The following is a 16,118-nucleotide window of genomic DNA, read 5'->3' on the forward strand; positions in this document are numbered from 1 at the left end:
TAATTTCCAAAAAAAGTATTATTATTTGTTGCATACTTACGAATAAAAATTATTGCACTCCACTTTCGTAATAATTAGTTAGGTAAATAAAGGGATGAATGAAAGTGCTAAATTCCTTAATACAATTTATTTGTCGTATCCAGGTATCCAGCAGTCTAATGTAAGTCTCAAATAGGCTCTATTTGTTTATACATCAGCTGTCATTCTGTTCCGTCTGTCACTCATCACTGTCTTTTCTTTTGTGATTCTGTGGTTAGCAGATGGCACAAACAGCAATTTATTTAACGTAGCTATAAGTAATTCAAATAAAAACTAGAATGGAATAAAATAAGCAGACAGTCCCCAAGAATCCTAAGATGAAGTTAAATCACAAAAGCATCGAAAAGGATGGGTGCGGGTAAGGTTAATTTACACTGCTGAACATTTCGGTGAATTTTCTATGTTTCATCGTTCTAATCTGAGGAAAACCTACCATTTATGATTACAGGAGTATCAGCCTCACTCCTGAAGAGCCAGAAGACATCTGGCACGCGTACAATCTCATTTCTGAAGGAGATATTGTGACTGCGTCTACTGTACGTAAAGTTCAAACAGAATCCGCTACTGGTTCGTCTACCAGTAGCAGAGTTAGGACAACTTTGACTATAAATGTGGAGACAATAGACTTTGATACTCAAGCATGTGTGTTACGGTTGAAAGGGCGAAATGTGGTGGAGAACCAGTATGTCAAGGTAATTTTTTATCCATCCTCATCCTAATGTTTGCTATTTGCTATTAATCTTACATTGGCCATAGTCATAATTATCTATTGGAATCTAAACATGATAATTAGGATCATAAGCCAATAGACAAATAATGATTCCATTATTGCCATGAAATTGATAATGAATCTATGAAATTCTTGACTGGTTTTCAAGGTTTTAATCCAAACACTAAGCATTTACACATAATACTTAGTCAGGTCATAAGTTGTGTCACAAAGATTTTTACTGATAAAAAAGTTATAGGTACAGATCCCTTATTATTCATATAATTATATGGGTTGAAACCTTATTTAATGCTGAATTACTAAAAATTTTTTAATGTAATTTTCTGTCTCAGTTTTGCATAACTATGTAATATTCGGAAAAAAGTTATAAAAAACATGCAAAAAATATGTGACCTGTGAAAGGTGATTTTGATCCCTATTTATTTATTATCCTTATTACATGGTTGAATCTTACATAAAATAAAAGCTGGATCTTTTATCTTTTTAAAAATATATAATTCATGTGTATTGGACTGCCTGAATTGCAACTGGACATGTTTTACCAAACCTACTCATTGGATGGCAGTCAAAAATAAGTGTGTTACTGAAAAGTACCTAAGTAAGTAAGAGTAAGTTTAAAGGGTTGTCAGAGAACAAAATGTTGGTGATAAAATAATGTTCTGTTCTAATAAAGTAGGTTCATACTAATAAACAATTGTACCTATATTTATTGTGACACTGATTTTTACTCCCCTTTGTAAAGTATAATTTTTCACAACCCAGCCGCGTATTCGCGTCTAACGACAATCCCAAAGTAAACAAGACGCACATAAAGTTGCGATCTAAATTTAAAACTAATTATATTACGTTTTGTTCAGTATAAAACAAGCTTTCAAATCAGTTTTTTTATTTTATTTAAAGCCGTAAATGACCTGACTAAGTATTATCAACCATTTCAGATGGGTGCATACCACACATTAGATCTAGAATTAAACAGAAAGTTCAATTTACAAAAAACACTATGGGACTCCGTGGCCCTGGAGAGAGTGGAGATGGCATGCGACCCGGCAGCAAATGCAGACGTTGCTGCGGTGGTGATGCAGGAGGGGCTGGCGCATGTGTGCCTCATAACACCGTCCATGACTCTAGTGCGGTCAAAGATTGATATCACTATTCCTAGGAAACGGAAAGGATTTGTACAGCAACATGAAAAGGTATGTCAGTTTAAATTTGACTCTGTATTACTACTAGTGAGAAAGTGAAAGTAGCACGAAGGAGCCAGATTTTGAAAGAGCTACTTGCATTATTTTAGTGGATTTAGAGCAAGTTTTGTATGAGTCTAATGTTTATAGGTGATATGAATTTAGTTTTCCCACTAAATGAAATAAAAGCTTGTACAAAGTTTATTCCCAGACTATCACAATAATGCAAGTGGCTCTTTAAAACCTGGCTCCCTCATGCCACTTTTCCTATACTGATTAATGCAACATTTTAACAAAGATGAACTGATAAGTGATAGATATAGGTACAGTGGGCTGCAATATTGTATAGAGAAATTATGAATGAATTTATTGATAAATTCGCCATCCACTTCTACGGCTGATGGTACGATATTAGCTGGGGAAATACAGAACTAATAAAAAAAAACTTGATTTAGAGACACGTTAAAAAACAATAATACAGTTTTTGTCTTTTTAGCATAGAAAACTTTATAGCTATTTATTTGAAAGATTTTCTGCCTTGATAATATTAATTATAAACAATTTGTTCTTAAAATTAACTAACTAATTGTTTTACTTTGTCACATTTCCAATTTGTGACAATGTGAAATAAATAAAGTTCAAAATGCTTTATTGAAAATGCAAAATTCTCAATTCCAGGGCCTAAACAAGTTTTACGATGCAGTGATGCAAGGAATTCTGCGGCACATAGACTTCTCCATAGTGAAGTGTGTAATCATAGCATCACCTGGCTTCGTCAAGGATCAGTTCTTCGAATACATGATGCAGCAAGCAATTAAAACTGATAACAAGCTGCTTATTGACAATAAGAGCAAGTTCCTGTTGGTGAAAGCATCATCAGGGTTCAAACATTCATTGAAAGGTATGTTAACAGATTGTTCAATTTTCTAAATAATTGTCAGGTGACAACCAAAACTCATTGCATAAATAAAATTAAACAAAAATGAACCTTGTTTTGGTTCTACTGTATGGTTCAATATGGCTCTGAGCTTGTGGTATTAATTAGTGTCACCTGATAAAGTAGACAAAATTAAAATATACTACTGAAAACTTATTGTACAAATGTACATAATTAAAAGTCTGAAATTACAGGAAAAGTATTAAGTTTCTTGCAGTTTGTAGTCAGTTTGAATTCCTGTTATAAGATGTAAATATTTCATGTTATTTGTTTATTTATTTATTTAAGCCTTTATTTTTCCTTAAATAGTTTTACATGATAAAAAAAAGTTTTCTAATATTATTGTTTTCCATTTTTACTATTTTAAGGACCCTGATGGGTATTGTATTGTATTGTAGTTCGGGCGATTTTCCGCAACTCGACGACTGGCGCCTATTTTGCGTGACATGGGGGTGGGCTAGTCCTGCCAGCCCAGCTCCTCGAGGAAACCTATCAAACCTTTGATGTTGAGTAGGACCTCGGGGAGGTCTCTCGGGGATCCGAGATGTTTTGCCCTGTATGGGGCCACTCCGCTGCACTCCAGCACCACGTGAGAGGCTGTTTCTTCTGTCTCCATGCATCCTCTGCATAGGGGACTGTCTGTGACACCTGTTATAAAAAGATGTTTGTTAAATAGTCCATGACCTGTTATGACACTGGTTACCATGCTCAGTCGGGTCTTTCCTAATTGAAGGAGCACCCTTGTGAGCTTTCCGTTGATGCCAGGCATGGCTTGTTTGGCCTGTCTGCATCCAGTCTGGTTTAGCCAATGTTCTGTGTGTAGTTTCCCTGTACGTGCCAGCAGCATTGAACGTACCTTGCTAAACGGTATCGGGAGGATCGGTTCTGGGCCAATCGCTCCCGCACTCGATCCTTGCCTGGCAAGCTCGTCCGCAGCATCGTTACCCCGGGATCCGCTGTGTCCTTTGATCCATTGTAGGGTGATCTTATTGTTATGACATACCTCCATTAGTCGTTCGTGGCATTCGTGTATAAGTTTGGATGTGACTATATGGCTTTTTAGAGCCATCAAGACTGCTCTACTGTCGGAGAGTATGCGGATGGAGGATCCTACTACCTTCCTTGCAGTAATGGCAGCCGCCGCGTTTATGATGCCCATGCACTCAGCCTGGAATACCGAGTTATGGGCTCCTAGCGGAGTGGTGATTGACATGTTCAGGTCTTCTGAGAAGGTTCCAGAGCCCGATCCGCTGTCTGTTTTGGACCCATCAGTGAAGATTCTGAGCTCCCGAGGATTGAGTCCTTCGTAATTGTCGTCCTCGTATAACTGTATTTTGTACCTTTTGTCGAAGATAGCTTGTTTATGAATCCGATCCGTGCCCGAATTGAGCACTGGAAATTCGTCATATACCTTATCCAGGCAAGTTGTGTGAAGAGCTCCTATGATGTTGGACCATATGTTAAGGGCTCGCAGCCTTACCGCTGAGAGACTGGCCTCTTGTTGTATGTGTAGGTGCAGCGGTGGAAGGCTTAACATGACCTCCATGGCTGCAGTCGGTGTGGACCTCGTACAGCCAGTGGTGGCCGCGCATGCGAGCCTTTGGAGTCTTTGTAGCTTGTCTCGTACGTTGCCTAGGTTTGTTCTTGGCCACCAAACCAGAGCACCGTAACAGAGTAAGGGGCGGATTATGGTCTTATAGAGCCAGAGAGTAATTTTTGGGTTGAGTCCCCACCTCTTACCAATCATCCTTCTGCATTGCCAAAAGACAACTCCCGCCTTGTCTATACGTTTGTTGATGTGATTGTTCCAGTTGAGTTTACTGTCGAGAGTTAGCCCTAAGTACTTAACTTCATCGGTCAGCTGTAGCTCGGTTTGGAAAAGTGTTGGTCTGGTAAAGTTGCCAAGCGCTCTTTTATTGGTGAACATTACCATTTCTGTTTTGGTGGGGTTGACTGATAGGTCGAATTCTCTACACCAGCGTTCTACAATCCGAAGAGCAGCCTGGGTGAGATCGCAGACTGTACTGGCAAATTTACCTGATATTAATATTGCCAGATCATCAGCGTAGCCTATTGTGTAGAAGTGTTTCTCGTTCAGTTTGGTTATAAGGTTGTTGACTACTAGGTTCCACAGCAGAGGTGACAGGACTCCCCCCCTTGAGGGCATCCTCGCACCGCCGCCACGGCCTGCGGTTCACCTGCATACCTTATAGTTCTTTTGTTTAGCATGTTCATAATCCACTTTGTTAGTCCGGGTTCCGCGCCGTGGCTATCCAAGGCATTCCCTATGCTGGTAAAGTGGGTCTTGTCGAAAGCGCCCTCGATGTCAATGAAGGTGCCAAGGCACAGTTCTTTGGCATGGATGGCTCTCTCAATGCGGCTGACGACCATGTGTAGTGCCGATTCTGTGGATTTACCTGAGCTGTACGCGTGCTGGTTGTTGTGCATCGGTGTGTTCTTTAGCGTTCGATCCCTCAAATCCCTGTCGCACAGTTTTTCCAGTGTTTTCAGCAGGAATGATGTGAGACTGATGGGCCTGAAGGATTTAGCCGCCGTGTAGTCATTCTTACCTGGTTTTGGTATGAATATCACGTTCACATCCCTCCATCTCCTGGGCACGTACCCCCAGGCTAGGCATGCTGCCATGATGTTGGTCAGGGTTTGCTGGATGGGCTCTAGACCCCACTGTAGGAGAGCAGGGAAGATCCCATCCGGACCAGCCGCCTTGAAGGGATGGAAACTGTTTATAGCCCACCTGAGTTTCTCAGCGGTGACGACTCTGTGCGCCATTTGCCAGTTGTTGTCTGCTGTACTGTATACCTCATCCTGCTGATCTTCATCGGCGAGACTTACGCATCCTGGAAAGTGAGTTTCCAGGAGAAGGCGTTGGGTCTCTACAGGGGAAGATGTGTACGTGCCATCGGGTTTCCGGAGTGAGCCCAATTGCGATGTGGTCTTGTACGCTAATGTTTTCCTTACACGGTTGGCGTGGTCTAGTGTTTCGATGCTGCTGCAGAAGTTCCTCCATGATAAGGATCTCCAGTACCGCAGTCTTTTTTTGTAATTGGCCTTGGCTTCATAGTAGTTGTCCCAGTCTACCTCGGCCATTGTGTTCATGGCCCTGTTGAAGAGTCTCCTGGTTTTCCGTCGGAGTCTCTCCAGTTCTGGACCCCACCACTTGTGTCCCGTTATGGCAGTCCTTGCCGGTGGTTTTAAGGGACACGCCTTGTGGTAGCTGTCTACGAGGGCATCGGTTAAGATGTTTACCTGCTGTTCTATTTCAGTCGGTTCCCGGAAGTCGTCCCTCGGAGGAAGCAGGTCGAGGCTTTCACCTAGGACCTTCCTGAAAGTGGCTCGGTCCGTTTTCCTGGGATTCCTTCGGGCGGTTGGTGTGTCACTAGATGCTAGTAGATTGAAGCGAATCCATCTATGGTCTGAGCAAGAGGCCTCCTGGGAGACGTGCCATCCCATGACTAGTTCACTGACCTCCTCCGAAGCCAGAGTCAGGTCAATAATCGTCCTGCATCGTTTGTTTACGAATGTTGGTTCGGCACCTACATTTAAAATGTTTAGATTAGTAGTCACAAGATATTCAACAAGTGTCTTACCTCTGTTTTTACTGGTCTCCATTCCCCACAGCGGGTGGTGTGCGTTGGAGTCGGCCCCGATGATTAATGCGAGGCCCGCTCTCTCGCAGTGGCTGACCAGTCGTTGTAGTTCGGCGGGCGGCGGCTCGTCCTCTCCGGGCATGTACGCCGAGGCAAGGACTAGGTCGCGACAGCCTGTTGGCAGTGGAACTTGTAGTTTAATCGCACACAGGTCTCTGGAACAGAACTCAGTGAGCGGTTGTGCAATGATATTGTTAGTGGTTAGGATACAAGCCCTAGGGACGGCGTGTACCGTGGAGTAATAGAGCTTACCTTTCGTGTCGGAGAGCCCGCGTATGTGACCGTTGCCCACCCATGGTTCTTGTAGGAGGGCAACGGCTGTTGGCAAACCTACCAGGCAGCGTCTCAGTTGGGCCGTAGCGGCCACGCTGTGCTGGAGGTTTGCTTGTAGGACACTAGCCGGTGTCCATGTTGTCGGTGGTGGGGTCTCCGTCTTGCATCTCCCCTCCCTCCTTCAACATGTCGGCCAGCCCCGTCTCTATCCAAGCCGACAGGTACTCACCGTCGGATGATGTCCCGGCTGGTTCGTCACCAGTGCCAAGGAGTTCATCCTCCGAGGGTTCGGCTGTCGTTGGCTTGGGCATCGATGGGGGGGCAACTTCCTCTCCGGAGGCAGATTTACTCTGACCGGGGGTGCCCGGGGCCTGTCGACTAGGGACCTGTGCTCCCGTTACCCTTAGGGTGGAGTCCTGCAGGGTGGGAGGCTGGTCCAGGTATTTGCCTCCGGGACCCCTGAACCTGAGGTAGACATTACCCACTCCACAGTTCAGGGATCTCCCCCTCTCCATAAAGGCGGGGACGAGGTCTTCGGGGATTGTGAAGGCGACAAACCACCCCTGGTCTTGCCGCAGTATCTCAATGATGGACCAAGTGCCGACCTTGGCCCATTCATTCTGGTACTTCAGTCCGTCAGCTGCCTGACGGACGTCTTCCCAGGACGAGTTGTTGATGTTGGGTATAAGGAGCCCGCACTTAACTCTCCTTGCCATCTCCGACTGGCGAACTGCCGTTAGGGAGATGTCTGGCAAGGTTAGGGACTGGATGCATCGCTGAGACCAGGCGGCCGAGTATTCGTCCTCTGCGAAGACCCTCAGCTGCCCCTCAGCGAAAACCGGTTTACCCTTGAATTTAGGTGGCCGGGCTCCCACGATGTTCTTCCTCGCCTCCACCACGATTGCTTGGTGCAACCCGCGGAGAATGGCGTGGGATGTTTCAGCGGAGATCTTACCCGACTTTGCGTCCGTGATGACGATCGTCAGGTCAGATGCCGCTGCTTGTGCGTACGACGCTTTCGGTTAGCTGGGGCTCACTAGTCGCTGCTTTTTGTTATCTCCTTGCGGGGAGAAGGACTCTTCTCGCGTCCTTTTAGCAGTGGCTCGTGCGAACTTGCCTGGCCGTCGTTTGGGTGGAACTGCAGTCGGAACAGCAGGGCTACTGGCCGACCTTCCTGCCTTAGGGGGTAGGATGGAACCTTTCCCCTTCGGCGGAGGCTTGCCAGCAGCATCCTGCTTGTTCGGCGCCGGTTCGGGTGCCGGCTTCTGAGAAGCCCGTGCTCCCTCCTCGGTTGCAGGGTTGTGTGTCTGTGTGTGTGTGTGTGTCTGTGTGGTGCCCAGTTGCTGCTCTCGTGCTAGCCGAGCCGCGCGCCTCTGGTTCTTATTTTTCTTCTTCTTCTTAGCCACCCCACCTTGACGTTGAACAGGGGGGGGTGGGTTGGAAGAGGAAGAAGTCCCGGCTCTGGCTGGGTGAGGCTTCCCACTAGTGGGTCGCTTCTTGGGCCTGCGGTCCACTACCTGCCAGTCCTGGAATGTGTTTGGGCCAGTCTGCTCCCCAGATGAACTAGGTTGCTGACCAGCCGGGTGGTTTGCTTGACGCACTGTCTCTGGGACAGCTTGTCTCGCATGTGTGGCTTCACCATTAGCGATGAACGCTGCTGGATCAGCTTGGGGGTTTTCGTTCGACCTGTTATCCATAGTTCGTACGTTTTATCTTCATCCTCATCGGCTCCCACCCTACAAGGGCCCACAACATTGGGAACGCTTACCGGCACATATAAAAGGTGCTTTCAGTCGTTAGGACACCGACTCGGGTATAGAAGTGAGAAGTTGGCTAGTTGCGCGACATCGGAAATTTGTGAAGGTGGGACGTAGGGTCGCCCAGGTCAGACGCCCTCCGCCAGAATCACCTAAACGAATCTCCTCAGCATGGCCTTTCACCACCACATCAGCAGCCGAAACTACCTCTGCGGCCCTCCCACTTCTTGCCGTGAGTCCACCTACGGTACCTCACTAGACCATTTCCCGGACTGTGGCTAGTAGCCCGGGCCACCGTTTCGCCCGAAATTCGGGCCGAAGCAGACGTGTTGCCACGCGGGTTGGCAATGGCTCAATCGCCAGGATCCCGTCATCCTTGCTTACGGCGCTCAACTGTGCAGGTCCTAGCACAGGTGGGTTGTGTGTAGGTTGTCAGCAGTAACCCACTCCTGCTGACAACACCAGTGTGGATGTTAGCCGTGACTAGAAAGAGGCACGAATGCCAGTCGCTAGTGACGTTGCCCAGGGTGGACCAGAGGAGACAGACGGACCTTTGGGCGGGCCGAAGCCCACCCAAACTTCCCCCCGTCTCCCGCTCGGGGAGGTCATCACACCACTCCACCCCTAAACCAAACAACCACAACCAAAACTCATTGCATAAATAAAATTAAACAAAAATGAACCTTGTTTTGGTTCTACTGTATGGTTCAATATGGCTCTGAGCTTGTGGTATTAATTAGTGTCACCTGATAAAGTAGACAAAATTAAAATATACTACTGAAAACTTATTGTACAAATGTACATAATTAAAAGTCTGAAATTACAGGAAAAGTATTAAGTTTCTTGCAGTTTGTAGTCAGTTTGAATTCCTGTTATAAGATGTAAATATTTCATGTTATTTGTTTATTTATTTATTTAAGCCTTTATTTTTCCTTAAATAGTTTTACATGATAAAAAAAAGTTTTCTAATATTATTGTTTTCCATTTTTACTATTTTAAGGACCCTGATGGGTATAGGCCTCCTCCATATCTTTCCACCTTTCTCGGTCTTTTGCCTTGATTAGCCAATTTTCTCCGGCTGTGGCTATAATATCCTTGGACCACCTTGTTATGGGTTTTCCCGCCTTCCTTTTGCCATGGGGTCCTGGCCACTTTGTGACTTTGTTGGTCCATCTGTCAATCTTCCTATGTGGCCGGCCCATCTCCATTTCTGTTTCAGCACAAACTCGAGGGCATCTATGATGTTTGTTTTGGATCGTATGTACTTGCTGTTAACCTTGTCCTTTAGTTTTATACTGAGAATGCTCCTTTCCATGGCTCTTTGGCAGGTTCTTATCTTTAATTTGTTCTTGTTTGTGTGCACCCAAGTTTGAGAACCGTATGTAAGGCATGGTAAAATGCACGTGTCCATTACTGTTTTCTTATGTTTTAGATTGTAATTTCCTTTTAAAAGCTCTTTAAAACTCCAGTACATCCTCCAGCTGTTATGGATTCTATCTCCTGGCTGTTGCTGTCTGTGTCGAAAGAAATTCTCTTGCCCAAGTATATGTAATGGTCTACATATTCAAGTTCTTTGCCTTGTATGTGTATTTTTGTAGGGGCTCCGTTAGTCATAATTTTTGTTTTTGTATGGTTCATTTCTAATCCGACTTTACAGCTTTCCTCGTTCAGCTCATTTAACATTATTTGTAGATGCTGGTATTTTCTGAAAATATAGCTATATCATCTGCGAAACGCAAATGACTTAAGTGTTTATCGAATACTTTAATTCCTTTTTTATCCCAGTCCAGTTGATAGAATATGCTTTTAGCTATGAATAACTATAAATTTTGCTTACAGCTATGAATAACTTTGGTGATATTGGGTCCCCTTGTCGGACTCCTCTGCCTATTTTGAATTCTTTTCCTCTCGTTTCGAGTTTGACTCTGCTAGTACTGTTTTCATATATATTCCTTAGAGTGTTGATGTATTTAGAGTTTATCTTGCAGTCATTGAGGGCCTTCCAGATTGCGTTGTGGGAGATGCTGTCAAATGCCTTGGTGTAGTCTATGAAGGTTAGTTGTATTCTTTGTATCGTTCTATGATTTATTCCATTGTGTGGATGTGGTCTGTTGTTGAGTAGCCTGACCGGAACCCCGCTTGCTCTACTGGTTGGAGATTGTCAATTTGTCTTGTTATTCTATTTAAGAGCAGAGACGTGAACAGCTTGTAGGTGCATGCTAGCAGGCTTATAGGGCCGATAGTTAGTTATATTTTTTGGGTCACCTTTTTTGTATAAAATTGTGATGTCTGATGTATGCCATTGTTTGGGAGTTTTCTCATATTGTATGATCATATTAAATATTTCATGTTACTAAACTGATTTTAATAAAGTAAACTTATTATTGGTGCCAACTGCCAAATGAGAGTGCTGGTGGCCTAGCGGTAAGAACGTGCGACTTGCAATCCGGAGGTTGCGGGTTCAAACCACGGCTCGTACCAATGAGTTTTTCGGAACTTATGTACGAAATATCATTTGATATTTGCCAGTCGCTTTTCGGTGGAGGAAAACATCGTGAGGAAATCGGACTAATCCCAACAAGGTTGGAAGGTCAGATGGCAGTCGCTTTCGTAAAAACTAGTGCCTATACCAATTCTTGGAATTAGTTGCCTAGTGGACCCCAGGGTCCCATGAGCCGTGTCAAAATGCCGGGACAACGCGAGGAAGATGATGATTATTGGTGCCAAATGGTGGGCACCTTCAACCTTGTGTAAAGGCACCACTGTTCAGTGCCAGTGCCAGTTTCCAATGCCAATCATTAGGTAGTTTTAACACTTAATTTGGAATTAGTATGTCAGGACATACATAACCTTTGACCCCCTTTTTGTATTTTCTTCCTAATCAGAATCATTGGAACTAATGAGTGTCAAGGAGGCTTGGATTCACTATCTTGATTTTTTTGTGCCAAATTAAGGGTGCTTAATCTTTTTTATTGTATAATTTCAGAGGTTCTTCAAGAGCCTGCAGTAATGGCAAAAATCTCAGACACAAAGGCAGCAAGCGAGGTAAAGCTCCTGGAGAGTTTCTACACCATGTTGCAGTTGGAGCCGGCCAAGGCGTTCTACGGGAAGAAGCATGTTGAGAGGGCTAATGAGGCACAGGCGATTGAGGTCCTGATGATATCTGATAAGTTATTTAGGTAGGTTTGTATTTACTTTTTGTATATCTGATAAGTTATTTAGGTAGGTTTGTATTAACTTTTTGTATAAAAGTATAGAATCAATTCTTCGGCGAGGAAAAAAAACCTGCCAAGTGCGAGTCGGACTCGCGCACGAAGGGTTCCGTACCATTACGCAAAAAACGGCAAAAAATTCATAAATGTTTTTAGTATTTGTTGTTATAGCGGCAACAGAAATACATCATTTGTAAAAATTTCAACTGTCTAGCTATCACGGTTCATGAGATACAGCCTGGTGACAGACGTTCAGCGGAGTCTTAGTAATAGGGTCCCGTTTTTACCCTTTGGGTACGGAACCCTAAAAACAAAAGGAAACCTGTATTACCGGCATACAATATTTGCAAAAGAATAAAACGTCTGACGTTTCCGTTAAGTCCCCCATCTTGGGGACTAGAGTAAAAATCCTCTTGTACAATGGGAGAGGTCCTGTGCCAAGTATTGCATTTTAAAATGGTATGATGGTGATATTGCAAGAAATAATGTAGTTATCACACTCCCTCACTTTGTGAAGATAAGAGTGTAGTGCAGTTTAGGTGTCAAACCTGCGGCAACACTATTTTGCACCACTTTGTGCGTCTTCTTATTCATTTATCTAAGCTATGAATATAACATAATCTTTAAACATATCAATACTCTAACTGTAAACCTTGTTTGCAGATGTCAAGACATTCAGAAGAGGAAGGAGTATGTAGCTCTGGTGGACTCAGTACGGGACAACGGTGGAGACGTCAGGATATTCTCCAGCATGCACGTTTCTGGTGAACGTAAGTTTCTGATCACTTTGATTGTGTTAGCTTTTTATTGCGTTGATTTATTTACATTAAGTAGTAGTATTGATTTTTATTCACTACATATATGCACAATACGTCACGCGCAAAATTAAATCCTAATAAAATGCACGTACGTCGCTATTAGAATGAAACGGTAGACACTTGTCTTGAGAGAGGGCATAATTTTCAAATTGACCTGGTCGGTAGTCGGTAGGACGGAAAAAGAAGTGGAAGACAAATGTACCCATATCATGATGAATGCAATTTTTTCTTTAGTTGACATTAATTTTGTGAAGTGTTCCTAGTCACTATGATGGCGGTCAATAAGTAAACTAGTCTAAACTAAACTAGACAACTTAGTAGCATTAGTGGCAACATCGCAATAAATTTTTTTGAAGAACTAGGTTGATCGCTAATATTATCAGGAACACACTAAGTGTCAGTTGCACCATCCGCACTTGACAGACTGATCAACGTCACCCGGCGCGCCGCGGCGGTTTACTATGAAACTTTCCATACAATAAAATTTAGCGAACTCTTTAACGACGACAAACAGTTGGTGCAACCTACCCTAACTATTCAAAATTAATGACAATTCTTCGTAGGCACATTGTAAAACTGCAGCATTTTTTTTTTAACAGAACTAGACCAGCTAACAGGTGTGGCAGCCATTCTGCGATTCCCAATGCCCGAGTTGGAAGATAGCGACGAAGAAGACGAGGATTCAGATTCGGATTAACTTTCATACTACGGCCACACTATGCTCCTCGCGCAGCCGCGATGTTGCCCGCTCCGGCCGCACACTGCCCTACTCGCGCGATTAACCTTTCGTATGCGCATGTCAAAAAATTGCCATATAAATAGCAATCGTAACTTCATGTTTTAAGTTGAATATATATGGAGCAGATCTGCGCGACACTCCATACTTCATATTGCCGGTCCTTTGACTCGCGCCAAAAAACCGACAAAATAGGGAGCGGTGGCAGGGGTGCAAAACTCCTCGCTTCGGGCAAACTCGGCTTCGTTCGGCTCAGCATTGCTCCGAGCAATTATTAGGGTTGGCACAACTTGACGTCCCTTTGCGTGCACGACCGCAGATAAGATGAGGACTAATGAATTGAATTTTGATAACCCTAAATAGCCGAAAGGGATAGTGCCATATATTAGAAAGGGATAGCATGATTCGACCCTGAACTGCTGTCAAACTTCGGTTTTGTAGGAAGTTTCCTTTCTGTACGGTAGTACTATTATTTATTCTGTGGCGGCGGGCATGAAGAGTAGCGCGGCCACACTACTACGTCTCTGCCTACTTCCCATTCCACTCGAGTATGTGGCAGGGGTATTACACCTTTACCACAAGCGAATGTGCTCAAGGAACAAACTTTGGTGCAGTCAGCAGCAGGCGAGGTTGTTCTAAATGATCGCAGCACGAGCTTTTTGATACGGGTTTGTATTACACGGACGCAGATCCAGCTACTTCTGCACACAAATATTTCCTCAACTACTATTCAGTTAATAGTGTGCATGCAGCTATGGAGTTTATTAGTCTTGCTACAATTTTGGAACAAAGAGATAACAAATGAGCAGAGTTTGTACACTGTTGAATAACTGTACATTTGTTGTTGTTTCAAGTGGTTCAACTATTTCTTCAGCCGACTGTACTGTACATAAAAAAAAGCAAAAATACGATTCGAAAAAAATCAATTAGCAGATAATCGATTAGTTTCGCGTTTGATTCCCATGACTGGTACATTTTTGGCGAATAGTCAAATATTCTGTTCGTTTTGCAAATGTTGTCTTTACAATTTGTTCCTGTTGTAAAAAACAACCTGTATAGTAGTAGTAGCTAATAAGATACAGTTTTCAAGTCGTCATAAAAATATATTGAATTTTCAGTCTTTGTTATTATTTTGTATCGGAAATTGTTCTGTTGTTGCTGTCTGATGGTTATATTGACTCTATGCTCTGTGCTTGGCTCTTATTGTTATGAATATCAAATGTTGTATATATATATGTCTCAGGTACCGTTATGAACTCATGAGCGAACTGTAATTATTTAAATGTTTAATAATTATACTATAAAATTCAGCTCTTGGTTTTTATTCACTACCCTATTCTGTGTACAAAAACAATAATTGCATTAGTGGTAGCCTTTGTAGCTGCCGATGGCTCTGTAGATACATGTAGTCGCGCCGCCCTGGCGGCTATGGGATGCATTAGCACAGAATAAGTAATAGTATTATCAACTCGAATTACCTCGCCCCGCGACAGCAGATTGACGGCCTTTTGCCGGCCGCTCAGTACTATTTTTAACAGACTTCAAGATTTCAAAGGAGGAGGTTCTCAATTCGGTTGTAGGTTTTTTTTTTTTTTTAAGTTTGTTACTCCATAACTCCGTCATTTCTAGACCGATTTTGAAAATTCTTTTTTTGATTATAAGTATATACATAAAGATTGGTCCCGTTTCGCCAAAAAGCAGTTCTGATGATGGGATCCATGAGGAATCGAGGGAACTCCTCAAATATTAAAGGCATACGTATAGTGATTTTAGTATTTTCATCAACAAATCAAGCACTTACATTTAAAAAGTGACATTTGATGAAGTGGAACTGCTGATGATGATCAAAACGGAACTCTTCAATGACGCATAGTTCACGTTTGGCGATTTGTCCTCTTCGTTATGTTTGTAAAGCAAGTTAGGTTTTCAAGAAACATTTTTGTCAAGTTCGAGTTCTGATGATGGGATCCATGAGGAATCCAGGGAACTCCTCAAATGTGAAAGGCATACATATAGTGATTTTTGTATTTTTATCAACAAATCCAGCATTTCCATTTTAAAAAGTGACATTAGATGAAGTGGAACTGCTGATGATCAGAATGGAACTCTTTAATGACGCATAGTTTACGTTTGGCGATTTGTCCTCTTCTTTATGTTTGTTAAGCAACTTAAGTTTTTAAGACATATTTTTGTCAAGCTCGAGTTCTGATGATGAGACCCACGAGGAACCGTGGGAACTCCTCAAATGTGAAAGGCATACATATAGTGATTTTTGTATTTTTATCAACAAATCCAGCATTTACATTTAAAAAATTGACATTTGATGAAGTGGAACTGCTGATGATGATCAGAATGGAACTCTTCAATGACACATAGTTCATGTTTGGCGATTTGTTTTCTTCCTTATGGACCCAGACCTAAACTTAGACCCGGACTCGGACCCGGACCCGGGTCTGAACATGGACCTTAACTCGGACCCGGAGCCGGACCGAACTCTGACCCAAACTTGGACCCGGACAGCCGGACACGGACCCGGCTCGGATCCGGACCCTGACCCGGACCCGGAAATGCTACTAGAAAAGTTGGTTAGGTGGGTGGGTGGTTTTTGAACTGCGATTCTCACAGAACAGAACTGCTATCAGAAAAGTAGGTTAGGTTAGAGCTGTGACCCTTACAGAAACGAAATGCTATCAGAAAAGTAGGTTAGGTTAGGTTAGAACTGCGACCCTTACAAAAACGAAATGCTACTAGAAAAGTGGGTCGTTTT

At 43.3% G+C, this 16,118-nt stretch overlaps 1 protein-coding gene across 1 annotated transcript; it reads left to right on the forward strand.

Moving 5' to 3' along the window:
* Positions 1-233: 233 nt before the first annotated feature.
* Positions 234-14,596, forward strand: LOC134742397 (protein pelota). Its single transcript, XM_063675524.1, has 7 exons — positions 234-397; positions 488-731; positions 1,708-1,962; positions 2,629-2,851; positions 11,572-11,764; positions 12,461-12,567; positions 13,215-14,596. Exons 1-7 carry the CDS (start codon positions 357-359, stop codon positions 13,310-13,312), a joined length of 1,161 nt encoding a protein of 386 aa, XP_063531594.1. The 5' UTR covers positions 234-356; the 3' UTR covers positions 13,313-14,596.
* Positions 14,597-16,118: the final 1,522 nt, after the last annotated feature.

The sequence above is a fragment of the Cydia strobilella genome, chromosome 6 (assembly GCF_947568885.1).
Source record: "Cydia strobilella chromosome 6, ilCydStro3.1, whole genome shotgun sequence".
NCBI classification, from domain to species: Eukaryota; Metazoa; Arthropoda; class Insecta; order Lepidoptera; family Tortricidae; genus Cydia; species Cydia strobilella.

Bases quoted from the DNA above. Each gene is read 5' to 3' on its own strand.
- LOC134742397 (XM_063675524.1), top strand. From the start codon at position 357: ATGAAGTTAAATCACAAAAGCATCGAAAAGGATGGGTGCGG. The intron at 2,852-11,571 runs GTATGTTAACAG...GTATAATTTCAG, and splicing joins GTTCAAACATTCATTGAAAG to AGGTTCTTCAAGAGCCTGCA. The intron at 11,765-12,460 runs GTAGGTTTGTAT...CCTTGTTTGCAG, and splicing joins ATATCTGATAAGTTATTTAG to ATGTCAAGACATTCAGAAGA.